At 47.0% G+C, this 21,149-nt stretch overlaps 2 protein-coding genes across 8 annotated transcripts in view; one reads left to right on the top strand and one right to left on the bottom strand.

Annotated features, from left to right (window-relative positions):
• The window catches only part of NR3C2 (nuclear receptor subfamily 3 group C member 2), a 337,886-nt gene extending 334,920 nt beyond the window's left edge, over nucleotides 1–2,966 (top strand). For all 5 annotated transcript variants that reach the window (XM_019661357.1, XM_019661359.1, XM_019661358.1 and 2 more), the window contains exon 9: nucleotides 574–2,966. In XM_019661357.1, coding sequence (XP_019516902.1) covers nucleotides 574–729 — 156 coding nt within the window. In that variant the 3' untranslated portion in view covers nucleotides 730–2,966. The remainder of the gene's footprint in view (nucleotides 1–573) is intronic.
• Nucleotides 2,967–9,481: 6,515 nt separating this feature from the next.
• ARHGAP10 (Rho GTPase activating protein 10) overlaps nucleotides 9,482–21,149 on the bottom strand; it is a 251,386-nt gene continuing 239,718 nt past the window's right edge. For all 3 annotated transcript variants that reach the window (XM_019661363.1, XM_019661364.1, XM_019661365.1), the window contains 3 exons: nucleotides 13,754–13,906; nucleotides 12,543–12,634; nucleotides 9,482–10,248 (listed from right to left, as the gene is read on the bottom strand). In XM_019661363.1, coding sequence (XP_019516908.1) covers nucleotides 10,160–10,248; nucleotides 12,543–12,634; nucleotides 13,754–13,906 — 334 coding nt within the window. In that variant the 3' untranslated portion in view covers nucleotides 9,482–10,159. The remainder of the gene's footprint in view (nucleotides 10,249–12,542; nucleotides 12,635–13,753; nucleotides 13,907–21,149) is intronic.

Genomic DNA, 21,149 nt, shown 5'->3' with positions numbered 1-21,149 from the left:
CGGAAGTCCTGACTGCCCCCCCCCCCCAACAGTCACAGCAGTATCCGCATGGCCAAGCCAGGCCTAAAGGGGGCACAGCCCTGCTCGGTCCGCCGCCTCAGTGCCCTGGGCATCGCCCATGTGGGCCCTGTGCCAGCATCTGCCCTCCACCCCTAGCCCACCTTACAAGAAGGCCCATCACAGACATCCAGACATACCTGAACATACCTGCCGCACCCAGGTCACACATTTAGAAAATAAGAATTTTCTGAGAGCAATTCAGTGACGCAGCCACTATGAACCCTGTCACTGTCGTCACTGAGGGAGCTAATCCTCAGCAGCTACACAGCTCTTGGCTGAATCTGTTTTGCATGCGAGGCCTATCACGTGCCAAGTGCCACCAGCACACTCCTTCCTGCCTCCAGACAGAGGAACTCGGCTCCATGAATTAGGCAGCTTCCCAGACCTCGACTTCCTGGTTGGATTTCCCAGTGTTGCTCTTTGCGTTGACAAAAGAGTCGAACACAGAGTGGTCTAGGGACAGGAGAGGAAATCCGGCCTCCATGTCATGTCCCCTCTCTGTCTTTATTGCAGTTGGTGAGCGACTTGCTGGAGTTTTGCTTCTATACCTTCCGAGAGTCGCAAGCCCTGAAAGTGGAGTTCCCCGCGATGCTGGTGGAGATCATCAGCGACCAGCTGCCAAAGGTGGAATCCGGGAACGCCAGGCCCCTTTACTTTCACAGGAAGTGACGGAAGATGTCTTACCAGAAGAACTTTGCCTTAAGTTTCCTTGTGTAATTCCACACCCACGAAGGACCCAAGAAATCATATTTTTACCATATGATGGTTGATTCACCCTTGTTCAACAGTTTCTCAAGTTTAAAGTCACGTCAAGGGTTTGGAGCCCAGAAAGCAGTCAGACGTGGATTTGGCGAGACCCGAACAGTCCAAAGGATTCCTCCCTCTCCAGTCTCCCTGACTCCCCCACCCCTCCACCCCCAGTGCTTAGAAACACGTTCCTGTTCCTCTGGATGAAAAGCCATATCTAGTCAAATAACTCTCTGATTTTGATATTTTAACAGATGGAAGTTTTAACTATGCCATGTAGTTTCTGGTATTGTTCGCTTGTTTTCAAAGGGTTCAAGGACTAATGGACTTTGTAAAGCTTACCCTTGGTTTGCACATAAAACGTATAGTCTATATGGGGCATTAATATTCTTTTGTTATTTAAAAAACACACAAAAAAAGAAAAAAGTCTATACAGATTCCTGTTGTGTACTAAGATCACGTGGTGGGGAACAGCGCCCCCCTTGGCTCTTGCCCGCCTTCCTCTGCATCTCTGGTATCCACACCCTTTAGCGTCCATTTATTATTTAATTAGAATGGATAAGATGTTAAAACAAATGCCTTGGTTTTACTTTCTAGTATCTATTGTGTTGGCTTTACAGATCATTTTTTTGCAGTCTTTTGCTGTGCTGTACATTACTGTATGTATAAATTGTGAAGGACCTGAAATAAGGTATAAGGAACTTTTTGTAAATGAGACAAAAAAAAAAAAAAAAAAAAAAAAACTTCAATGGTTAATAGAATGAATGGGAAAGTATTTTTGAAAGAATTCTATTTTGCTGGAGACTATTTAAGTACTATCTTTGTCTAAACAAACACAGTAAAAAAAATTTTTTTTTGTAAAGTGAAATGTTCTGCATGCCTAATGAACCGTTTACAGTGTATTTAAGAAAGGGAAAGCTGTGCCTTTTTTTAGCTTCATATCTAATTTACCATTTTACAGTCTCTGTTGTAAATAACCACACTTCAAACCTCTTCGGTTGTCTTGAAGCCTTTCCACTTCACCTGTACTTTTCGTTCTGTCCTTGGTCTCCCGCGTGGGGTGTCCGTGGGACGTGAGCACGTTTTCCCGCCTCTGCTTCATCCTGCTTCCATCGCGGTACAGCATGCTGGGCTGTCTGCAGCTCCCTGAAGGTGTCCCTTTGACAACCCACGCGTGGGAGAAGGTCGTGGAAGCGTGCGGCGTTAGGAACGCTGCCTCCTTTCCCTCCAGAAGCAGAACCTGCTCTAGGCGAGTGAGACTGTGGAAACACAAGAGCTCAGCGAGCCTGTGCTCATCCCATTTTAGAAAATTGAATTTTCTCCTTTGGGGGGGAAAAAGTCCACGCACTCTGCACATCTGTAAAAGGTGACATGTTCGCGTCTTGTCTTGGAAAGGGGTTTTGCACTCCTGGAACCAGTCACGGGAACACGTAGGTCTTGACAGGGTGTACCGGGAAGAGGCACGTTGCCTCGGTTCCATCAGACGGGCGTGGAGACCGCACGATCATTAGAGGGTTTTTAGATTTTTAAAGGGTAGGTTTTAACAACTAATTTTATACAGTTTTGGAGGAAAAAAACAAAACAAACTACAGATCATATAAGCGAGACAGGGGCACTACAATTTGTAATTAATTAATCTGTTTGGCACTGATGCCATTTATGGCTTTTCTCTTGCGCCCCCCCCACCCCACCCCACCCCCGATCACAGACATTTATCTCTGGGGAAACTTAACAATGTGATTGCACTACATAAACTGCTTTGAATAGAGGCCAAATTAATCTTTTAAAAGTGATGATAATCATCAGGGACTCAGTGTAAGTCGCATTATTTTCCAAAACCTAAAAATCGTAGCCGGAGAAGCCCCAGGCCAGGAGAAGGCAGCACTGGGATGCACACTTCTCTCCAGGGTTCACCATGCAGGCAACATTAACTTGTCTTTCCAAAGACACCTGCCTTACGCAAGGGGAAACCTGTGAACGCTGCACTTGGTGGGAGGAGTTCTTACCTAATTTGCAATTTCAAGAATTTAATTTCTAGGCCAATCTTTAAATACAGCCAACCGTACTTACATGCACAGCAATATGAAAGCCACATTCGGAAGGTGACCGATACACAGCATGCAGACTGGGAGTTTCTAGAAAAGAAATGGCGTACACAAGAGCAGCTTTTAGCTCAGACTCCGACTGACTTTTTGTGAAATCGGGATTTCAGCATCACCAGGTTTGGGATGGTAACCAGGTCTGCATCAGCTTTTTTTGTATTAACAAAGTTACTGGCTCTGTGTGTCTCCGGGTAACTTTGCTTGATTAAACAGCAAAGCCATATTCTAAATTCACTGTTGAATGCCTGTCCCAGTCCAAATTGTCTGTCTGCTCTTATTTTTGTACCATCTTGCTCTTAAAAAAAAAAAAATCTTGGTTTGGTACAATTCATAATTCACCAGAACTTCTTCATATAATTAAAAAAATACTAAATTAGTTTAAAATGAAGCAATTTATATCTTTATGCAAAAACATGTCTGTCTTTGCAAAGGACTGTAAGCAGATTACAATAAATCCTTTACTTTAATCACCTGTTGTTTTGGAAACAGTTCATTTGAAATGTCTTTAGGGACACCTGGATTTTTTTGCCCCTCTAAATCTTGACTAGATGTGCTTCTGCCTACATCCAAGACGGAGTAACAGGTTTTTTTCCCCCTAAAGAGCCCTGTGTGAGTGGCATGTTAATTATACTGTCTGGGGAGTGTGAGGTGCCTTCTTTCTTACCGCTAATACTTGGTCCACTAAAATACCCTGTAAAATTTAAGACAATAACTGCTACCACGTAGCTGCTAAACATTATCGATAGACATTGCCATACTGATCTTCACAACTGCACGAAAGCCTGTTCGTTTGACCGACTTGGAGACTCACGTGAGTAGAAACGATGCCTGTCTAACTCCAGGCTTCTCCGCCCAGTCTTTCTTGTCGAGCTCTCACCCCTAGTCCTCTTGGGCTCTCAAGGGCTCCCACTCCCCAGCGGCCATGACGCTTCTCCTCCTCCTTACAGGCTGCTCTCCTTGACACCACTCCTTTTATACGGGTCACAAAAGAACAGTAAGCAATTATCAGCTCATTTTAAAATTAGAACACATTTTTTTTTCCCCACAAGATAAATTCAAGTACAGTCCTGTGTCATTTAACGACAGGGATGTGTGCTGACAAACGCATCATGAGGCGGTTTCATCATTGTGCAAAGACAGAGTGCACATCCACCAACCTAGATGGCCTAGCCTCTATCTCCTGAGCTACACACCTGTACATGCTTGTTACTGTTAAATACTATAGACAACTGTAATACAGTGTTAGGTATCTGTGTATCCAAATCTATATCGAAACATAGGAAAAGTGCCGTAAAAATACACTGCAACACACTTAAAAATAGTACACCTGTATGGGCCACTTACCATGAATGGAGCTTGTAGGACTGCAAGTTGCTCTGGGTGAGTGAGTGAGTGGGTGGTGAGTGAATGAGAAGGCCTAGGACGTTAGTGTATGGGACCGTGAACTTTATAAACACTGTGCCCTTAGGCTGCACTAAATTTGTAAAACAGCATGAGATTAAATCAAGCACAAGAGAAAATGATGCAATCAAGAGACACGGTAAACAAGAAGAGATGTATGTGGCTGCTGCTGGCGTAACACAGCACACACCTTTACAGCAAGCTTTTTCTGTAAATAGAGTACTCTCTAAAATAGTGATAAAACTATAGTCAATACATAAATCAGTAACATAGTCATTTACGATCAAGTATTATGGACTGCACATGACTGTAAATGCTATACTTTTATAGGACTGACAGAAGGTTTGTTTACACCAGCATCACCGCAAACACGTGAGTAACGCCTTACCTGACAGCGTTAGGATGGCTCGGATGTCACTAGGTGATAGGACTTTTTCGTCTCCATTATAATCATATAGACCACCGTCATGTATGCAGTCCATCGCTGACCGAGAGGTCGTTATCCAGTGCATGACTATATTTTTAATATGTTATTTAATTGGTGATCATACAAACCATTTGCTTTCAAAAGAGAAGAGTATTTGAGAATTAAACGAATTTAACTTGGCTTAAACACAATACATACATTTCTGGAACACCACATTGTCATTAAACAGCACAGGGAAAAAAAAGACTAGACTTGTATGCACAAATTTGTCTGTAAAACATCTATAAATGAAGGTTAATTTAATATCTTAAATTTTATGGAATTGGACCTATCGGGGATCACGGCTTTTCACAAAGAGATCGTAACTTTAAATAAAAGCCATCTTAGGCTGTGAGCCCACTGAGGCTAGGAGGAGGCCACACCACTCGGCACCCTCATTAAAGTGGGTGACCTTTCTGAATAGAGTGGGCTCAGTCTTAGGTCAAGTGAGACCATATTTCTAAGAATTTCCAAAAGTGCCCGGAGGCCCAAAGACTCCAGCTGCACATTTAGGAATCAGCTAAGAGCTAAGTTTCTGCCACTGAGACAGCCAGCCATTGTATGCCGAAACAGTAAAAATTATGCCTTGTGTTGCACATATAGTTAGGGGCATAGTTAGGGGCTGGTTTGCTTCTTTTCGCTGAATGCCCCTCCAGCAAACAGAAAACATTGCCCTTTTATGTTAAAGTCGGCTCTAACATATGTTTTGATAAACTGTAAGTGTACACAGACTAGAATGACTTGAATATAAGTATCTCTGACACTTTAATTTCAAGTCATCCAATTGCTAGTGCAGCATTTTTCTTAGAAAACACTGGTTTCCCAAACAACACTGGGTAAGAGAAGAGAAAGATTTTATCTGAATGGCCAGCATGGACCAAGACTGTATAGAAAAGCAAAGTAAACAACAGGGCAGAATAGCAGGTAGGTAGCTGCAAACCCCCAAAAAACTTAGTGGTTTAAATCAACTGCCATTGATTATTTCGCATGAGTTTATGAGTTGGCTAGGTGGGTTCTGCTCTGCTGACAACACCTGAGAAGCCATCTGCAGAGATAGGAGCAGGAAAGCTGCTGAGGACTCTCGTCCTCCAACAAGCGGAAAGGAAAGAATGCCGCGTGACTTGGGAAGATTCGGAAAGACACAGAAAACGTGGCTGAGGAAGGAGCCACCGAAATCACCTTGGGGAGACTTGAGAAGGGAACCAGTCAGAAAGTGGGAAGGGGCCCAGCACTGAGGTGAAAAGGGAACGAAGACAAGGCCAAAGTTAAGGAGGCAGAGGGCGCCCTTGGGAAGGAGGGGAAAAGCAAACAATGCAGGGCGGAGGGAAAGAGCAAGGAATGGCCTTTGGAGCAGGGGACACGGGAGAGAAGCGGGGTGTGGCTAGAAGATGAGAAGGGGGACAGACTAACCCCTTGCCCCCCTGTGCCTGTCGGCTGCCTCCTCCCATCTTCTCCATTTACTAAACCTTATTTCCTGCCACGTACCCTGCAGGCACTTAACCTTCATTGTCAGCTGTCACAACAGCGCAGTGAGGTTGGCACTGCTGTCTCCATTTCATAGGAGAAAACGGAAGCATCAAGAGGTCACGTTAACATGCCCAAGGTCACCAAGGTATAAAACAGTAAAAACCAAATTTCCAAATAGGCTGTTTTTAACTCAAAACCTACTTTTAGCCACTGTATTAGCTTCCTGGGGCTGCTGCAGCCAGGTGCTGCCAACTGCGGGGCCTAAACAACAGAAAAGCATTGGCTCACAGTCCTGGTGGCTGGAAGTCTGAGGCCAAGGTGTCGGCAGGGCTCATGCCTTCTGAGAGCCGCGAGGAAAGGATCTGCTGCAGGCTCCTCTCCTCGGCTTGTAGATGGCCGTCTTCTCCCTGTGTCCTTCACCCTGGCTTCCCTCTATGTGTGTCTGTTTCAGTATCCAAATTTCCTTTTTTTCTAAGGACACCAGTCACACTGGATTAGGGCTCAACTCTACCGACCTCCTCTTAACTCATTACATCCGCAATAACCCTATTTCCAAATAAGGTCACATTCTGAGGTACTGGGGTTAGGGCTTCAACATACGAATTTTGGGTGGGTTGGGGTTCAAATTCAACCCATAACAGCCATTATCCCCTACTGGCCCCCAGAGGCAAGACGGTGCCGCAGAAAGAACATGTGACTAGCCTGTTGAGCTTGAGCAAAGTTCTTTGCTCTTGAGTGCCTTCATTTTCTCACCAAAAAAATGGGATAATTTCTCCTGCTCACTTAGTCACTGTCAGGAAAGGAGGAGTTAAACACCCATCACGAGCTCAGACAACCCACTGCTTCCCCCATCCCCACCCTCAACGGCAGACATTTCTGCTACTGCACAGGAAGTGGGGTGCAGCCCCCACCAGCATATTGTCTCTGTTCTCGCCTGGCGTCTCCTTTGTAGGCACAGAAACCACCAGGGTAGGCCTCTGGGTGCCTCCCTCAGATGCAGGCCCCACAGTCCCACTACAAACAGGAAACACAAAATCCAAGTGTCCTCTTTTGCCCCAAAGCCCCCCGTTGTGCCTCTGGGTGAGCACAGGTTGCAGACTTGGTCTAAACAGCTGCAGGTGGTGCTGAGCCAGGAGGCTGCGGGGCGCGGGGCCAAAGCCCAGAGCAAGGTGGGGCCGCTGCTCAGGCAGCCTTCAGCGGATGCACAGCGCATCAGCCACACCGAAGCATCAAAACGCAGAAAACAATATACCCCATTTCTCTACTGGGGAAATGAGCCATTCTTTGCCCAAGTAAGAGAGCACCTCATGATCCCATTACTAAGTCTACTCTGGGCCAGGCCCAGGGAGAGGCTCCCTGACTGGAGACCCTGGCGTGCCTGGCCACACTGTCTTATTCACAGAGAAAAACACCCCCACGCTACCCTGTTCTTCACTGCATAACCTCAGGAGGGATCTGCAGGGCTGGGGCTGGCGGAACCCTTGCAGCCAGCCTTGTCCAGAGTTTTCACACCACCACACTACCATCCTACAGAACACAAATGCCCCAATGACAAAGATGCAAGTGACAATCACAGGAGTAACAACACAGGGACTAGCAGTTCCCATTAACTGAGCATGTACTATGCCCTGGACATGCTGCCTGTGTTAGGTCACTTCATCCTGAACCTCTGAATATCATCATCTTTGTAGAAGGCTGGAACAGAATCCTAGAGTTAATGTAATTGGCCCCAAACCACACAGATAGCCAGACTTAGTGGCAATTTCCTTGACCAGGTAAGTGGTAGTAAACACACTTGGGGGGGGGGGTCACAGCAATTTCGGGGTAATAGGTTGAGTGCACCTCACTGTGAATGATGGAAATCTTCCTCAAGCAAACAAATCAAGTCCTGGTATGGTGGGTCTTATTTTTTAATGCCCCATGGGGATACACCAATTAGGAAATCCTGCCAGGAAATCCTGCCCCGTGCTGACCAGAGCGCGTTATCGATGGGCTATAACTGTCCATATGTTTGTATTTTTCTTGAGGGGGCTTCCTTAAAGTGGGGCACACCAGTCACCTCCTTTCATGAGCCAAGTTTCCCAACTACATCCCTAAGCAGCAGAGATGGCAGGAAATGACAACTCAGCAAACAGGACACTAGGGACTGTGACACCCCTACCCCCTGGTCAAGCTGGGCTGTGCAGGGCCAGCCAGTGTCACGTGGCCTTGGGCTCCCAATACTTTCCATGGGGCCCACAGTTCAGTATTTTAAACTATATTATACTAGGACTGTCCCTATGTTTATGTGCAACATGGATGCTTTTCAATAGGCCCATTTCCCTGTACACACCTGGCCCCAAACTTGACACCCTATGTGGTCCAAGGAACGTGACTTCAAACCTGATAACCAGCAAGCTCTTCAATCAACTCATCTAGGAAGAGGCGACAGACACAGCATTCCTGTGACAAATTCTTTGTGGAGAGAAGTCTGACAGGCACCTCCTGTGGGGAAGAGAAACACGCTAAGCCCCAGGGCAAGTCCTGGAACAGGGCTGGCTTCAGAATCCTGAGGCCCCTGAAAATCAGCTCCACATTCCAAGACTCCAGATCAGGGACAAAGAAGCCTCCTCTGCCCCACAGGTTGGTTTCGCCTGTGCCTGGGAGTTGGAGGCTGAGGAGAACAAGGATGCATGGAGGCAGGGCCCGCCCACAGGTGGGGCGCCATCACGTGCAGGGTCATGGCCGCGGATCCTCCAGGAACAGTCTGAATGCCTGGCCGGCTGCCTTGAAGCGCAGCTTAATCCAGATGGAGAGATTAGCGCTGAGGCCTGGAAAACAGAGGGAGAGAGGGAGGGAGAGAGGGAGGGGGGAGGGAGGGAGAGAGAGAGGGAGAGGGAGGGTGGAGTGGGGACAGTCATACGGTCCAGCAAGTCCGGAGGACTGGCCTCCATGGCACTGCTGCAGCTCACACACAAACCGCCAGGGGGCAAAGCCCCCACCCAGGGGTCACACGGGCCATGGCGGAAAGGCTGTTCAGGTGGCTGGAGGAAGCCCCCCAGGTTTTCACACATTGCAGAGGGCCACTGGCCCCAGGAACATACAGTGCTGCAGATAAACAAGGCTCCTCGTGAATAAATTCTACCTGTGAGTGTGTGCCGACGTCAGAGGAAAATGAATTTCCATCCACCGGCTGGCAGATCAGACAACACTCCAGACGGAATGGAGTCCACCGTCTTCTCCACATTAGACACACATCAAATAGTAAATTACATTTTATTTCACTTACAGAAACGTTGGGGAAAAAGAGTGGTGTCTGGGCAACAGCACACAGATGAGAAACACCTAGTTCTCGAGAAGCCTGTTATAAATACGCTGGTGTTCTCAAAGGAAAGTGAGCATGGGGCCCAGGGCAGCCGTGAAAGAAGGGGCACTCTGATCTGCCCTCTGGGTTTAAACCAGCTACTGAGGGCCATCAGCGCCCCTCACACCACGGCAGCCAGAGCCGCGAGCCACCCTGCCAACACCACTACAAGTACAGTTCCCTTTAAAAGCTCAGCAGCAGGTGTGCAGGGAGGTGTCTGGCGGTGTGGTCGCCCGTGGAGGAGGCTAGGCAATAAGAAGGCAGCCCTCCCTGTCGCTCTCCAGACTGGATAACAATCACACGTCCCAAGGCTTGACAAGTGGAAAGTCCATTCCATTAGTCCTGACATTCTTCTCCTGCTCCACAGATCTACACGGTTCTGTGCATTATCCCTTCGCTCCCCACCTCCGGCAGTGTACCCCATCCCCACCCCTGGAGTGCCAATCTGCAATCTGTAATTCCCATGTGTCCAGGTGGCTGTGGGTTCTGCCCAGGAGGAAGAAGGCAGCTCCCTGCCCCCTGGCCAGTCCTTTGGGTTCCAGGGTCCCCGTGGGGGTCCTCACAGGACAGGTGCTACAGCAGCTTGACGTAATTCTGTGGAATCAGCCCTCTCTTGCCGTTCAGAGTCCCCTCTAGCCAGCCAGGTTCCCTCGAGGTTTGCACTGAAAAGGAAGAGAAATCACTTTTTACCACAATGCCCCCAACTTCCTGCTCCCTGTGAGTTCACTGGACTGCTGTGTATCTTCAAGGCTCAGCCAACAGGATGGGCCCACAGTGTGCCAAGTGCAGCGCCATGGTCAGCAACACCCTCCACCCACAGAAGTCCGTGACGCACTCAAAGCCCTACCTTCCAAGGCCCAAAATGCTGTCCTGACACAACATCAATTTTGTGGACATCCTGGAAGAAGGTGATGCACAGAGAACTTAAGGAACTTATCCAGAGTCACACAGAAAGCGGAAAAACCAAGGTCTGACCTCAAAGTGACTCCAGAGTTCACAATCCATAGCTACCTGCTATGAATCACTCTTATCTTCCAAAATCACACTGAGAAAAACTGATGTTGTGTATGTGTGTATGGGCATATATATGTATGTGTGTATGAAGAGAGACACACCCATATATAACCAGTCTCTCTCTGTCTCTCTCTGTCTCTCTCTGTCTCTCTCTCTGTCTCTCTCTCTCTCTCTCTCTCTCTCTCTCTCTCTCTCACACACACACACACACACACACACACACACACACACACACATTTTTTTTACGAGGACTCCGGCAAGTCGCCTATCGCTGGTAATATAAGTCCTAAGCGAGCATACTCATATGGCTCCGTTCTGGCTATAGAGACGTGAGGGCAGGTAAACTAGGAAAGAAGTCTGGAAAATTTTTCTTGTCCCTAAAGAAAAGGAACACAAGGATGAGGCACCCCCTCCTGCTGGGGCGGAGTGTGGCCACGGGGCCTGGAAACTGTGGCAGCCATCTTGACTCCATGGGGAGAAAGCAGATACCCCAGTCCCAAGCTGAGAATGGTTCACCAGAGGAAGAAATGCTCCGCACTTGGGGAATATAAATTAGCCAATGCTGGGGCGCCCTATTTCCAGACTTACTACTGGGTGAGCTAATCCATGCTTATGACTGATTTAGCCACCTGTGTCCATTTTTGCCACTGTAGCTAAAGGCATCCTAATAGATACACCCTTTTATCGGGGTCACTATCTCAGAGGCTCCCCAACAAGCCCAATCACATCATGCAAAAACTCGTCCTTTCTCAAATGGGTGGGCTTCCATGCTACCATCTCCGCCTTCCCTTCTGCCGTATGCTGTACCAATATGTGACAGGCCTGGAGTGGGGCAGCTGTGTTACCACACTCTCCCAGCACAACTGCACGTACAGACGTTATGGTGGTAGGAGTGACCTTCCTTCTACTCCAAGAGCAAAATTTCTCCACCAGGTATAATTCCGTCATTATCTGGGGTTTTTTGTTGTTGTTTTCTGACACCATCAGGAGTCCCTGGCTCTCAAGAGTACATATCACAGATCTATAGAAGTCTCTGCTAAATGAGGCAACTTGCTTTCTGAAAAAGAATCACTGGCAAATGCCGCATTACTGACAATGCAGCTCTATGCATCATCGTGTTGATATTCTTATCAACTTATCATATATTCCAAACATTCTGGCTATTCAGCCGTTCCTGTCCAAGCACCTAAGGTTCTCACTGCTCCCCAGAACTCTTCTGGGCAGCTCCACCCACGCACGACATCGCTGTTTCCACAGCAACCAGTGACTGTCACAATGAGCAGGCCTGGAGAAGAAAGAAATCAAAGGAGGTGGGGGAGAGAGACATACACTCAACCCTAGGAGGAATTTGTGCAACACTGAGCCGGGCATAGCTCCTAAATGCTTGTGCGTGAATCTTACACACTCAAAATCTGCATCCTTGTTTCGGTGTGCAAAGTCAATACCCACAGCTCAAAATCTGCACACTACTCCAATCAGCAGAAACCACATACCGCATAGGAGTAGGAAGGGAATTATACACCAGGTTTTTCTGATAATAGTACTCCTCTGTAGCTCAGATTTGGCAAACCTGGAGCATTTGGGCAGCTTGCTTGGGGACTCTGGGAGAGGAAAGCAAAGGATGTGCATCACAAGTATTCCTTAACTCCAAGTGGCACGAGCTTCCTTACACCAGGAGAAAGATGTCCTGGAGGAAGAGCCACACGAGTCAGAAGGGCTAGAGAATAACCAAGATTAAAGCAGAAATGAGATCTGCCACCACCGCACAACCCACTGATGACCAGTTCCTGGGAGCCAAATGGGCCAACCCTCTCCTGTCCAAGGCGTCAAGGGGTAGGCGTGTGCTCCTGACAACACCACAGCCAGGGGCCACTTGCTCTAGGTTGTTGACATGTTGGGGTGACAGAACATATCCCACCACAAAGCTCCCATGAACACTTACCATCTTCAAAAATTGCTCCGATTTCGAAAGATAATTCCGAGCTGTGCTCTGCTTCACACGGATACACTGCCCGAGCCTTCCGACTGGACACACTGAGAAGGCAAAATGAAGGATACAGATTAAAATGAGGAGAAACCAGGAGAGAGAAACCTCGCCTGCCCTCCGTCTCCCATGGCCCAAATCTCACGTATGTATGTCCTCAGTGGGACAACTCCTTCCACAAAAGAAATTAGCAGGGAAGGGAACATCAGGCAACAGTAAAGCACTTGATTTTGAAGTAAATGATGGGTTTCAAATTCAAATCTTTCTTCAGGGAGCCTCTCGGAGCAGCTTTCCCTGAACCTCTTCACCTAATTCTCCTCTCCACCCAGCGGGATGCCCTTGCCTATCATTCGGCATCATCAGAACCACAGGACGTGTGTATTTCCTCAGTACTTCGGCTTATCGATTAGGAAAAGCCCGTGTCTTGAGACAGAAGACCCGGTCATGGAAAGACAGAGGCACACACATACTAAGTGGCTTCCGCAATGTGCCGCGGACACGGATCTGTCTACACAGACAGTCGGCCTCACGTCATTCTGGAAAAGGGTTTATTGTTCCTACTTGGGTCTTCTGTATTTAGACCCCCTGACACCTGCTCCTAAAAGCCGTATCAGGCTCAGCTTCTCACCACTTGTCAACACGTTCCAGGTGTCCTGGTGGGGACAGAGCATCCTGGGAAAGGCCAGAAACCACACTGTGAGCCAAACTGAAGCAGAGGGAAGGGCCCCGCCTCACTGGACTTGGGGGGGCAGGGGAGCCAGTCGTGATAAGAGCTTCTGCCCACCACCTAGAGGAAGGGTTTGCTAAAGGCCAGCATCTCTGGCCTCTGCACTGCGTGGCCGTGGTAATTACTATTTTCAGTGTCCAGTTGACTGTTCTTTAAAACAAAGCACGTGCTTTATATTCGTATATAAGTTCTTCCAAAATAAGTGGTTTCATCAATTCAAAACCTGCACCAAAAAGAGTGGGTTCAATAAGGCAAATTTCTCCTATGAGCATTCTTGCTCTTGAACCGAGGCACAGCCCCGAGACAAGGTTGTACATGTTTTTCAGGCGGCCAGCAGAACCGAGCCGGCCTTTTCCTCAGAGAACATGAGGACCCACTCAGCTTCACTGAGCCCCTTCCGCGTGCGGCCGCTGTATTCTCCATCATATTCCAAACCGCGTACCTTTCAGGTGGCTTGTCTGCTGCAGTGGCAGGAAGGGGGAAGGGGCAACGTGACGACTTAGGTGAAGGAGGTGTACCGGCCGGGTTGCAGCCGGGTGTGGTCGGAGACTGTGGGTTCAGCCACTGGACCATCGATGATCGGGTCTGGCTTGGGCTAAGGGTGGAAGTTTGAAGAACAGGATTTAATCGTATAAAGGCCGCAGAACCCCAAATACACAATACCCCAATCCTAAATAGCTAGGATGACAGCTTCCTTCTTTCTCCCAGTGACCAGAAGGGACAGAGTCCTCTCCACATCCTCCCAGGTCTGTAGTCCCAAGAGTCACACCCCCAAACTAGAGCTGCCTTATTGTACTGCTCCAGCTGTGTGGAGAAGATCTAGTCTTCTAGATCTTCTAGATCTTCTGGTCTAACCTAGCACCATGCCAGATCACTAATTAGGACACTGGAAATAGGTGCCCAACATAGTTGCCCGGACTTTTGAGATGTTCGTGTTTTCTGCTTATAAGGAAAGTCCTAAGAATCTGCAGTCAACCTTGTGACCTACATAGCTCCAAAAATTCAGCACATGGCCTGGGAACATTTAAAGGTCTTTCATCTGTAGCAACTCAGAAAAAAGTGCCATTAGGACTCGTGATCCCTCTAGAGAGGACCAAGCTAGCGTTTAAAGGAGAAACCAAGAACAGCAAAACTCTCTGGTGACCAGAACCTCCGTTAATATTTGCAAATAAAAAATAACTAATGTAAAAAGGTCAGTGAACAGACTTGTGGAGGGGCCTCTAAACATGAAGACAGAGTTCAATAAATATGTGTTGATCTGAACCACAGTCTTCTTAAATGATCTCAAAACGATGGTATACGACGCTCACTTGGTGCAAGTTTCTCGTCTCCTTCAATCCCATTTTCGGTACATAGGTCTTGTGTCTGCTCCACTCAGATGCTCTTCACCTCAAACTCATCCTCTTGGGCTCAAACCAGTTTCCATGATCAGCTGTTTCCTGTCCTTCCACATTCCTGAGCATTACCTTTTGAGTCTTCCTGCTCTAGCAAAACTAACACCCAGCTCTGTCCATTTTCACTTCAAGTAGCTCCGAGGCTGTTCCTTGCTCTACCGTCTCATTATTCGGAGACGATCCCATTCTCACTGCTTCGTGCCACTGTGACCACTGTGGTCTCCCGGCGAAGCCTGCAGCCCAATTTTCCGACTCTGCCAGCTCTCAGGCTCTCCCACTCCTCTACCTTTCCTAATCTGTCCCTAACCCAGCTCAGCTCCAGGCCGGCCTGCCCCAGGATTTCTCCTTTGGCCTAGGTCATAAATCTTCTCTGAAGTCCCATCACACGGATAAAAGTCAGGGCAGGTTGGCATGAGTTGTTCTGTGATGGGCTCAGATATTTCTCTTGTCTTTGGGGCAACAGCAAGTCTTTAGCCATTTTTGTAGGCGTCACATGGCCAGGCAGAGTGCTAGGCACATGAAGTGTTCAACCAACACCCAAGCAAACAATTCAGATGCTTCTGAAACTGAAACTAACACATTACACTACTGACTTGATAGATATTAGTACCCAGGTTTCCTATCCTTTGATCAGAAAAGGGGCAGAGGGTGCACTTTAAAAAAAAAAGCATTGTTCCTTGAACAATCACTTGGAAATCATAAAACCTATTTCACACCTAGCAAAGAGACCCATAAATCTCAAAGTGATGTCTACCACCAGCAGCAAAGGTTCTTTCTCTATTCTTTATCCGAAAATGAACTTTAAATGGTGTCTTACTAATCAGGAACGGAGAGGACGGGATGAGTGGGGCTCTGACAGGGAATTTAAGACTGTCCTTAGCCAAACAATTGCCATTCTACCTCCCAGCAATTATTCAAGGTGCTTGGAGGCTAGTGGTGCTGGAAGATGAGAGGTCTTGCCACACCCCCGTCAACACTGTCTAGTCATAAATAGCCAAGAGATTAAATGATGGCCATCCATCTGCTGAGAGGGAGGACAGCTATGGGATGAAGACAAAGTAACCATGTGACTATATTTATAAGGCTCTTTGAAAATACAGATCATAAATTTTATAGCTATTGTCTACGTAATCCTCACATCTTTCTTTAAAAAGTGTTTCTAGTTTTTTAATAAAGGGAAGATACCACTTTTGGAAAGTGAGAGAATCGTCAGAATGGCAGGTGCAGAAGGTAAGGACCTGTCCCTTAGCTGTGCTTTCTCCATCCTGTTCCAAAGCAGAACTCAGAATCAGCGTCCATTTCCAGGGTCAAGTTCTCCACCTTGGCCTTGCTGGGCTTTTTTTTCCTGTGATCTTTTTCTTGTTCAACATATATAGATGTGTTATGTGATCCAGCACGGACCAGTTCACCAGGATAACCTATCGGATAACCTATCTGACTTGCCATTTAAGACTTAAATCTCTGGATTTGAATTCCTGGGTTTTTCCCTGCAGTATCTCAGAAGTCTCAGCTAGTGCTTCTCCTCTGGATTTCAGAATCCCACGTGGGCACAAACACTGACAGCTGGGATATTCACGAGAGGGAGCAAAACCAAAGTCTGGACACTGTCTCTGGAGAGGAGGCCGAAGAAGTCACGTGAAGGATCAATTAGAAGTCTGTGAAAGAGGAGACCCATGCAGCAAAACCAAGTTTGGGAAATGGAACTGTGTGGCTACAAAAAACTTGCAAAGCTTTTCCACTGGGAAGGAATGGGATGAGGCAAGAAGTAGTTAATAAATATGCTCAAGACCTAAAGTGAATTCTCACCTCAGCCAGCAGAGGTCGGATGATGGCATAATTCACAGGTGTCTCCCCAAAGCAAACTGTCCATATTTTTTGAAGCCAAGCAATTATAAGATGAGCTTATTTACAGAAATCATCTCCTACTTTCCAGAATGTGGGTAGTGGTGTGTGTGTGTGTGTGTGTGTGTGTGTGTGTGTGTGTGTGTGAACAAGGCTCAAATTTTAACTTCATTCTTTAAAATACAATACTTATATATTTTCTCAAAAAGCAATAGAGGAAACCATTACTTTTACAAGAGAATTCTGATATTCTCTTTCTCTTCTTTGATTTAAAACATTTTAGAGGAGAACTAGGTATTTTGCAAATGGCAGCCTCTAGCAAAGGCCTAACAGTTTTTCTCAATCTGGGGCCTTAGGAGAAAATTAAGCCCTAAGGTGTCCAGGTATGTAATGAATGAACACCTTTCCTATACATCTAGAATGGTTCTAGCTACCTATGTTTTGCGTCTCTCGCATATCCGCACATGTTACGAGCAGAGGCACTGGCTGCATTTGTCCTGGATTATCTTTTCAGGGATGTTTGCAGAGCAAATAGCCTTAGACGATGATTGTGTCTCCTTGGAAACAAAGAGCTGGTTTTACTGCCCATCAAAAAAGATCCGAGTTTCCTAAGTTCTGGGTCCCCCCCCCCTCCCCCGGTAATACTCCATATGCAGGTGTCACCTGGCCCACGGGCATCACCTTTGGGACATGGGGACCTGGGGAACTGATCCTCTGACTATGCTATTGCTGTGATCGGCAGGGTCCTTTTGGCTAAGATCAGGAGTCCCATGTCCTCTGCCAGCATCCATGAAACCATCACAGGAAAAATATGGTTGTTTACAAGCAGAGTAAAGCTTCAGACTTCACAGCTCTTGGCATTAACACCTTGGGAGAACTGAGAGAATACTCATTCAGGTCATTTTTGTACTCTGTGGTTCAGAGGAGAACCATGGCTAGTGAAGTCTTAGTGTTAAAGATCATAAATAACAGGTGATATAAAAATAAAAAGCTCATTCCCTACTCGAACACAATGAAATGTTTTGCATGTCCGTCCTCTCCTATCACTCCCCAAACCTAAACATTTCTTTTTCTTAATGTACTTATTTCCTTCTTCCTGCTTCCCCTTTAATGGAGGATGCTTGATGAGTAAGGCGGGTGTGACCACAAACCACCCATTTTATTTAATGATGAGCTGCTGACCAATTATAAGACAAGTATCTAAGTGCTACATGTTTCTGGAAGGCCAAGTTGTGGCTTGCAAAAATGGAGACAGAAGTCAACTCTTCCTGAAAAGCTCAGAAACCACATGTACTAAAACAGAAGTACATTAAAGAGAAATACTAATATCTGTGTGCCAGCTTCCTAATTTCGCACACTACATGGAAAGAACCTTCTCCTGAAGCAGAACCTCCCTCTACCGCCCGTGCCCCGCCCCCCCTCCCCCACCTCGGGAGCCACCATGTCTGCCTTTCCTTAAGGAGATGCTTTTCTTAAAGAAAGGGACACACGGAGACAAAAAGGTTTCCAAAAAAACACAAAGAATTCATACAGCTCACTCAGAAACTCATCCTTGAAAATACTTGTATTGAAAGTCTACCTGGCTATTCCTACAGCAACAGAGAAGTCTCTCGTGTGCGGTGCAGGATGGGTACAATGGCTGGGAGAGCCAATCAACAGGGACTGGGGTAGCATCTGTGAAAGTGGGGAGAAAATGCTCATCTATAAACACAACCAACGCTCTTGCTTTGGGGGGGGGGCAGGGGGAGGAGGCCTGCATCCCAGGGAAAGACCCTACGGCTTGCACTGTAGGGAGGAACAAACCCTCAAACACATGAAATTAGGACAGTAGGCGGGGGGTGGGGGGTGTTACACTTTTTACAGAGTTTATTTTTCTAAAATGTGACACATCAGCAGTATATGCTGCTTCTCATTCAAACTGTGACCCAATCGTCTCCAATCCCAGACTCTACGCGCCATGCATATTAAAAACTTTTTGGCAGCAAAAAAGCACAACCATTTCAAATATGGGGGAGGGGAGCTAGGACCTTAACTGTTAAAATTCAACAACAGCTGCAGGCAGAGTCACCAGAGAGCTCCTGTATCCAACAAACATTTCTTGCATAGCGCTGACGGGTCAGGCTCTGGACAGTGCGAGCAAAACAGGCGCCCGGCTCCAGGCTCTTTTGAGCGCTGGGCATAATTTAAAATTTGAAGGACGTAGAGCAGGGAGAAGACATGTCAAGAGAAGAAATGACTACTTACATAAAGTGATTAAATCTCCCCAATACCAAGATATTTGACGGCGGTTAAATGATGTCAGAATCAAATCAGAAGTTTGTGCTGGGATGAAAGATTTGAAAACCTCATTTGCAAGGTCTCCGAGCAGAAGCTAACACATTAGTGAAATGATCTTTCATTCCAGCCTGAGAAACGCACAGCATAAGTCTAGAACAGCTGTCCTGGGCAAAAGTGTTTGAAAATGTTAATAAAGACAGAAGGAAATATTGTAGATCTGTACATTATGGGAAATCTCTGTTCAAATAAATGCTACGGTTACTCCTTACGTGCCAGAGAGGGAGAATTCTGCAGCCAGCACATTGTGGGTCCCCAGGGTGAGCAGGCTGAGGGGGACAGCAGTGGAGGGAAGCAAATGGCTGTGACAAGAGTCCCTATTGGGCAAGGAGGCCTTCGCTCACTGCCCATAGGAGGGTCCAAAGAGACCCTGTTCACTCATCATTCATGGTCTGAGGACTGCCTTTTAGGCCCCAGTCTAGGCCCCGGTGACACCCAGGGGACCATGACAGCTGTTCTCCACGAGCACTCAGTCAAGTGGGTGGAGAATGACAAACAGATCACCATAATGCAGTGTGATGTATGCCATGTAGGGAGCTGCCCAGGGGCCCGCAGGAGAATGCAGGAGAGAGCAGCTATCACGTGAGCATCAGGAAGGCTTTCTAGAGGAGGTGATGTCAGCCTTGAGCTGATGCTCTCGGGCGTCAACATCATCATGGCCTCTCTGCCGCCAGGCTCCTTCTAGGCACGACGGCACAGTCCAGCCCTGTGCTGGACACAACACACATGCATTAACTCACTCATCCCCAGCTATGCCGCCATTCCACATTACAGATGAGAAGGCCGAATCTGAGCCAGGTGCAAGTGACTTACTCAAGGTCATGTGGGTACCAAACCCCACTGTGACCAGACTGCACAGAGCTCACAGCCTCAAGTCCTTCTGAGTGGCTGGAACAGAACAGAAGGAGCGATGGGAACCGGAGATGCTCAGGGGGCAGGACCACAGGCTAAAATACAGGCAAGGGAGGGCTACTGAGGAATTTTAACTGCGAGGATTACGAGTGCATGAAACGCCACCTCTCTACAGAGAGACCGGGGTTCCAAAGCCAGCTCTGGCTGTGTGCCCATTTCTTAAGCTCCCCAGGCTTGCTCCTTTTTTTTGTAAATAAAAAGGACACTTCTCACTAGCTAGAGGCTGTGGCCAGAAGGACGAGGGTGAATTCAGAGGGCCTCTCGGAGGCTGCAGCACAGCTGGCATGACTAGCCTTTGCCTGAGGGTCATCCAGTGACTAACAAACTCCCGGTCTCAGTCTCCTTAGGTGACATGAAGGTAATCATTAATGGGCTGGTCGCTGCAAGGCTGAAATGAGACAGGAGGTGCAAAGCACTCAGCAGTGACGGGACCCAGTCGGCACTCAATCAATGGAGTTCTTATGGGCCCGTATTAGGTGTTTCTGAGTCAGAGCTTGCCACTCTGGTTTCTAGCTACATCATCACTAACAAATAATTTTCTTGACCAAAAAAACAGCAAATAATCTACGTCGCAGGGGAAAAATACAGATATTAAGTGGATGTCACCATTAAAAAAAAAAGGGCTAAATGTAATGTAGTGGGGATTCCACATTGGATCCTGGAATAAAAGAAGGATATGAACGGAAAAACTCGTGAAATCCAAATAAAGTCTGTAAGTGAATAGTATTGTACTGACATGAATTTCTTATTTTTAACATAAGTTCCATGGTGCTGTGTAAGATGTTAACAGTAGGACAGGCTGGGTGAAGGGTTTATGGGAACTCTTCTATACTATCTTTGTAACTTTTCTGTAACTCTAAAACTAGTTCAAAAATAAAATTTTTATTTTAAAAAATAGGTTGTAAAAGGAACAACCCCAAATAAACTGTTTAATCACCAGTACACTAAAGGCCTCTTGAAGTGACGCTTACATGTGTGGAGGCATCCAACAAGCGGAAGGAAAACTTTTGGTTGGTTCAATGACAAGAAAAAATTCATGAGGGTTACTTTTAAAAATTACCTGCACTGCCCATCTCCAAAGTGTGGCAATTAACCACATTTCCTGAAACTGGCTTTTAAGAAACATGGGCTCTTCCCAATAGATTAGTTTTGTTTATATATTAGATGGAGGTCTGCAAACTTTTTCTGTAGAGGGCCAGACAGTAAATACTTAAGGGTCTACAGGCTATACGGTGGGTCTCATGGCTACTCAATTCTGCAATCATTGCACTGAAAAAGCATAGACAAAATGCAAATCACTGGGTGGGTGCGTTCCAATAAAACTTCATTCATAAAAAAAACAGCTGGCAGAGGGCC

This window comes from Hipposideros armiger, unplaced genomic scaffold (genome assembly GCF_001890085.2).
Source record: "Hipposideros armiger isolate ML-2016 unplaced genomic scaffold, ASM189008v1 scaffold_346, whole genome shotgun sequence".
Taxonomy (NCBI): Eukaryota; Metazoa; Chordata; class Mammalia; order Chiroptera; family Hipposideridae; genus Hipposideros; species Hipposideros armiger.
This window is presented reverse-complemented; position numbering and strand designations above follow the sequence as displayed.